Source organism: Lipotes vexillifer, unplaced genomic scaffold, assembly GCF_000442215.2.
Source record: "Lipotes vexillifer unplaced genomic scaffold, Lipotes_vexillifer_v1.1 scaffold532, whole genome shotgun sequence".
NCBI classification, from domain to species: domain Eukaryota; kingdom Metazoa; phylum Chordata; class Mammalia; order Artiodactyla; family Lipotidae; genus Lipotes; species Lipotes vexillifer.
In genome coordinates this window covers 529,495-536,050 of record NW_006798027.1, presented here as the reverse complement: position 1 = coordinate 536,050, position 6,556 = coordinate 529,495, and the positions used below count along the sequence as shown (strand labels likewise).

General features: G+C 43.8%; 1 protein-coding gene across 1 annotated transcript in view; it reads left to right on the top strand.

Moving 5' to 3' along the window:
• CUNH15orf40 (chromosome unknown C15orf40 homolog) overlaps positions 1 to 5,660 on the top strand; it is a 5,834-nt gene extending 174 nt beyond the window's left edge. Inside the window, exons 2-4 of the mRNA XM_007470059.1 lie at positions 1,103 to 1,229; positions 4,080 to 4,207; positions 5,565 to 5,660. Of these exons, the coding sequence (XP_007470121.1) occupies positions 1,103 to 1,229; positions 4,080 to 4,207; positions 5,565 to 5,660 (351 nt within the window). The remainder of the gene's footprint in view (positions 1 to 1,102; positions 1,230 to 4,079; positions 4,208 to 5,564) is intronic.
• The last annotated feature ends 896 nt before the right edge of the window (positions 5,661 to 6,556 follow it).

Below are 6,556 nucleotides of genomic sequence, written 5' to 3'. Positions count from 1 at the left end.
AGGAATGCTGGTTGAGGAGCGCGGGAGAGAAGCGGGACCCGTGGGTGGGTAGGAGCTCCGACAACTGCTTGTTGTCTCTTAGTTCCGGGCCTCCCGCTCCCCGTCTTTCTCTGCTGCGCTGCCGCCCACCGGGGAAGTCGGAGGGCCCGGGCCGGCGGCGCGCGAGGCTGTCCCTGAGCTGTGGCTGCCGACCCCGCCGGCCTCGCTCCCACACTCCCAGGCTCGCGCTTCGTGTTCCGGCAGTGCCGTGCGGCCTGTGCTTCCCTGGGAGGCTCTAGTTAGCGTCCTGTCTCCTTCCCTTGTCTGGTCTTCACACCCCTCCGTCAAGAATGCACCACTCCCACACTTCCTTTCCACCGTCTCTGCAGGGCTGACTCCAATCGGTTCCTAAGACCCGGCTCTAAGACTGCCTCCTGCCGGGAGCTTCCCCAGTGTCCCGAGGCGGGACTGCCTTCCCCTTCTCTGAGCCGCCCTGTGCGTGTGTGGTCGGCGCTCCTAGCACAGTGTATTAGAGTGATTATTTGTTCTTTTTCTCTCGCTGCAGTCCTAGCTCCTTGAGCTCCATGTGTCCTTATTCATCTTTACATCTCCTTTGCCTCCATACTGCCTTGGTGCGCAGTTCATGTCTGTTCAGTGGAAAGTTCCGAGTACAGCTTCTGGCACACAGTAGTCCTTTAAATACCACTGTTGTTCCTTCCTACTCCCCTTCCCCCCAGAACACATGGATATACACTGTCCAGCCATAGTTGTTCACAAACCTTTGTTAACTTGTGCTGCTTGAGATATGAAGATGAATAATGAATAATCGTTGCTCCCTGAGGAATGGGAAATACAAAGCCAACAGTAGGAACCAGTTCTAAGTCAGGTCTTCCAAGGCAGGAAAAAAGCACTTTGTGGGGTTGATGGGAAGGCTTCGTGGAAGAATTGATTTGAGCCATGAAGGCTGATGGAAGACCATTCTGGGTGGCCAGAACTCCCTGGACGTGACTCATTAGCCTAGTTTGTCTTGGTTAAGGGTCAAAAGGAATCATGGAAAGATCAAATGTGTGGGAAAGTATTTTGTAACCGTAAAGTTGTAGTGTGATTGTTGTTGTCGTTTTAGGGTAAAAGCCAGAGCAAGGAAGCAGAGAGACCAGTTCCTCCCTCAGGTCCTGTGGCAGTTGATCCCAAAGGTTGTGTCACCATAGCCATCCATGCCAAACCTGGTTCCAAACAAAATGCTGTGACAGGTATACCTGGCCACTGGGGTGGGAATCTTGTATGAACCACTTGCCTCCTCTCCATCCTTCCTTTGCCTTGGCTTGCTGGAAGTTCATCCTGTGTGGTCAAGTATATTTTTCACACCCACAGTTAGAGGCTTCTCCATTTTTTTTTTTTTTTTTTTTTTTTTTTTAACATCTTTATTGGGGTGGGTTTTTCCTTTTTTTTTTTTTTTTTTTTTTTTTTTTTTTTTTGCGGTACGCGGGCCTCTCACTGTTGTGGCCTCTCCCGTCGCGGAACACCGGCTCCGGACGCGCAGGCCCAGCGGCCATGGCTCACGGGCCCAGCCGCTCCGCGGCATGTGGGATCTTCCCGGACCGGGGCACGAACCCATGTCCCCTGCATTCACAGGCGGACTCTCAACCACTGCGCCACCAGGGAAGCCCGCGGCTTCTCCATTTTTAAATTCTGGATTCTAATGTAAAGGTGTAATCTAGTGTTTAAAAGCAAATATACCGTATTTAAAGCATACCAAGTTGGATGAAAAAACCATTGTGTATTGTCCTTTTTAATATGGTATTTTATGAACCAGGATTTACTGTGGTGATCGATTCAAAATACAAACTGTGAATCGTTATGTTGTACACCTGTTGTGTCAATTATACCTCAAAATTTAAAAAGGTATTTTAGAAAGAACATAGATAGAAACGTGTAGCCTAGATGATTCTTAGTTTGTCCTCTTCCAAAAGTGGAAACATTGGCTAGAGAAAGAAAGATGTTTGGGTTGATTTTTTTTTTTTTTTTTTCCTTGCGTTATGCAGGCCTCTCACTGTTGTGGCCTCTCCCATTTGCGGAGCACAGGCTCCGGACGCGCAGGCTCAGTGGCCATGGCTCACGGGCCCAGCCGCTCCGCGGCATGTGGGATCTTCCCGAAACGGGGCACGAACCCGCGTCTCCTGCATCGGCAGGCGGACTCTCAAGCACTGCGCCACCAGGGAAGCCCTGGGTTGATTTTTTAAATGACCATTGGTCCAAGGAGGGAGAGAAAACCTCAGATCTGTGAACCTGATCATCAACACCTGTGTGAGCTTATTTCAAATCAAAACTCTACAAGATGTTCCTGGGCCCAGTTCTTTCATCTGTCAGATGAGATAGTTAGAAGCTTTTAAGCTATTCCCTGGAGTCCAAAAGGTGCCTCAGGAATCTGCGGTGGGCAAAGGGGAGGTTGGCAGACAGGACTCCTGAGTAGCTGTTTACATTTGTTTTAAATGCTGGGGCTTCAGGGGAGATTGGGTGGGGTGGGGAGGCCTCTGATTGGGAAGAAAGTTTGATCTGAGTTATCTTGACAGTCTTTTTCACCCACTAAAGCTAAAGCTCTGTATTCCAATTTTTAAAATATTTTTAAAACAAGACCTCAAAATTGGGGGGGCTAGGCCTGGTTTGTGTTGATGGCCATGTTAGCTTGGCTATTTGTTGGCTGTACCCTCCTTGGCCAGCATTTTCTAAGTAGTCACTGTGGACACTGCTGTTGGAATACCATGTTTCATCAGATCTAACTGGCCATCATCTATAAGGTGCAGAAGTATTTTATGTACCAGTAAGACAAAATCCACATCAACTAAACATTTTCTTTTCCATTTATTATAAGATACATCAGGATTTCAAAGATACTAAAATGTGAAAAACTGTACATCATAGAATCAGTGACAGGATAGGAGGAAGGTTGTTCTACCATCTCATTCCTGTGGATTCTGTAGCCATGTTTACACAGGAAAGATGTAAGCGTGTGGAAGTGCCCAAGTAACCCCAGATGCAGGACCAGCTCAAGCTCATTTGCAAACTGCTTTGAGTATATACTTCTCTCTCAGAAATAACAGTGGAGGATTGCAGGCAGGTTGCTCTTTATAAAGGCTGTATTGATGAGGGAGTCTGGACCACTCTTCAAAAAGCAGTGTTCATTGTCCCTGGATTTCAAAGCATGAATTCAAATTTATTTGTGAATCACAATGCCACTTTCTAGCCATGTGACCTTGGACACATTACTTCTCGGTTCCAATTTCCTCGTTTGTAAAAATGGAGATAATAAAGGTATTAATATCTTCATAAAATTATAGGAATAAACAAGTTAATATTTGTAAAGCCCTTAAAACATGTTTGTGTGTAGATGCTAACTAAATACTACATCTTTTTTTTTTTTTTTGCGGTACACGGGCCTCTCACTGTTGTGGCCTCTCCCGCTGTGGAGCACAGGCTCCGGACGCGCAGGCTCAGCGGCCATGGCTCACGGGCCCAGCCGCTCCGCGGCATGTGAGATCTTCCCAGACCGGGGCACGAACCCGTGTCCCCGGCATCGGCAGGCGGACTCTCAACCACTGCGCCACCAGGGAAGCCCTAAATACTACATTTTAAAAACATCAAAGAGACATTTTACATAAGAGGTGACTCTAATCCAGTGCTCCCATTTTCCTGATGAGGAGACCCCGAACAACCCTCTACAGTTTTGTGAGCTGCCTGGTTCATCCACTTCCTCGGTGACATTGCGGGGCTAAAGCCCAGCTCTGCTGACTCCCTGCCTGGGCGCTTCCTGTTAGACCAAGTGCAGTTTCCAGCTCCTAAATCCAGGTTATTGCCCAGGACTCTGTAGGCCCATTTTAGTCAGCAGGGTGGGGTGGGGTAAATATCAGTTTTCTTCTCTGGATTTCTGTAATGGTAGAGGCATATTTATGTTCCCTTAACTGTGATTAATCATTTTTCATTCAGCAGTTATTAATTGAAAACCTACAATATGCCAGACAAATGCAAACACTTTTACAAAATATGCTTACTGCGTGAAGAAAAAGAACTCCATGAGGATCAAGTCCACACTGTTTTCATTCCAGATTTGACAGCCGAGGCTGTGAGTGTAGCTATTGCAGCACCTCCGACAGAAGGAGAGGCTAACGCTGAGCTTTGTTGGTATCTTTCCAAAGTCTTAGAACTCAGGAAGAGTGATGTGGTTTTGGATAAGGTAGGTCTCTCTCTCTCTCTCAACATCTTTGAGTACATCAGTCATTACTTTTAAAATACCAATTTTTTTCTTTTCCAAATAATTGAAAAACCAGTTGTTTTTAATGCTCATAATCATTTAATCACTAAAATCTGTGAATACTTCCTAATCTTCACTCCTAATGCCTCACTCCTTCAGACTGTGCACACGCTATACTTGAATTCCTTAATTGCCATCATTTCCAGCATTTTCTCCTAAGTTCATTCCTGTACCTGCTCTGTCAGATTAATCTTGCTTGTCTTTTCCCTCGAGTCATCACCATACTAGAAAAATCTAAAATGGTTCCTCTTGTCATCTCCATTAGTGAGTCATCAAGCATATCTGGTCCCCCGTGTTATCCTTGCTCACTAGGAGAAGCTTATTAGGAAGAGAGAGGACTCATGTGAAGTCATTAATATCATGGGTTTGCACTAGGGGTGGATAGCAAAATTACCTGGAAATGATTTCTAGAACACAGGTTCCTGGGCATCACCCCAGACTTAACTGAAATAGAATCTGTAGGAGTAAAAGACACACTCGTGTTTATATTTCTTAAAGCTCTACTTGTTTTCCAGTGCTATACTCTGTAGCTCCTACCCAGGATCCAGCTGGCACTCAGAGTCATTGGTTAGTAGGCTGTACCTAATAAACGTCCATCTGATCAGGCCGTTCCCTCACCATCGCCCCTGCGGCAGGTCATTTCGGATTTTCTCCAGCGCACATGCTCTGGCATTTGCCTGAAAGGGACTCCCCACTCTTCCACCTGTGCAGCTTCTACCCATTTAGATAAATGCCTGCTCAAAATTTACCTTCTTTAAAGGGTGTTTACCTTTTTATAGTTGTCTTAAGCAGTTGTGGAATCATAGCACTTGGATATATGGTTGCTTTGTGTTCAGAATTTTCAGAAATGTGTAACAGTATAGAGAATACCAATTTGTTTTACATTTGGAATTATTTTTATACAAAGTTTATATAAAATTGCAATATTTGTTTTGGTAATTTAAAAAATAATTTAAACAAAAGTATTACTTGAAACCAGAATATTGTACATCTGGATTCCATATTCATTTTGAAAATTTAATGCCTAGCTTTTATTATTACAGAAATTGATGTATGAAGGTTAAAAACTCTGGAGAGTTGTAAAAATATTGTAGTAAGGTGGAATCTAAGAGACAGCCTTTGGTTAGACCAGAAATGGCTAGGAGAAAGTGGGCACTAAGCTGTCAGGAAAACACCAGCCCACCTATAACAACCCCTCAGCAACTGAGGTCTGCTGCCTCTTAATAGCATTAGAAAGTTTAGTGTGTTATCCTGACACCGTTTTTTCCTTTTGGTCCAGGGTGGTAAATCTCGTGAAAAAGTGGTAAAGCTTTTGGCCTCCACAACTCCGGAAGAGATCTTGGAGAAACTGAAAAAGCAAGTTGAAAAAAAATAAAAGCAAGAAATGAGAAGTACACCCTTGAGAAACTTTTTTATTGCTAATGGTGAAAAGACTGTTAAAAAGGAAAATATATTTAAAGACACAGAATGTGGAAATACACATATATTTAATAAGAACAGGACACACAAAAAAAGTATGAAGATTAAAAGTACTGTTATGTTGAATTTAGGTTTTAAAATCCCTGATCCCAAACAGCTTGGGACATGGTACTCTGATTTCACGGCGTTACAAAATAACAGAGCTGGAAAGGATATTTAAGATGACCTGATTCAGCCCCTTTCATTTTGTCATGGGGCTTCTGACGTCCAGAATTTGAGTGTATTCAGGATCACATGGTGCAAGATGGCAACTAGAACCTAGATCCCTTGGCTCCCAGTTGAATGCAGTTTATCCCAATTGTAAATTAAAATATTTCCACAGCACTACTGGAATTCTGGGGATGGCCTTCTAATCCAGTTTACAAGTGACAGAGGAAGACCTGTCACTGCTTCATAGTGTCACTTTGTATTTTAAAATGATTATGTATTTTACTATGTAAAATGCAAATTTTGTTCTGTGTTTTTTTAAAATTCTGTTGACCATTTTGTTAAAAAGTAAATAAGAATAATCAAGACTTGTAATTTAGGGAATTCCCTGGCAGTCCAGTGGTTACAACTTAACACTTTCACTGCCAGGGCCCCGGTTCAATCCCTGGTTGGGGAACTAAGATTCCACAAGCCATGCAAGACGCAGCCAAAAAAAAAAAAAAAGACTTGTAATTTAATGTTAATTTTCATTTTTGAGAAGTCACTGGATTTTCTTCCTCCTTGGATGGTAACTGCAGTCATCAAATCTGGTAGTTCTTATGAATCTCCTAAGATCCTCCAAAGAAGACAGAAGGGCTTCCCTGG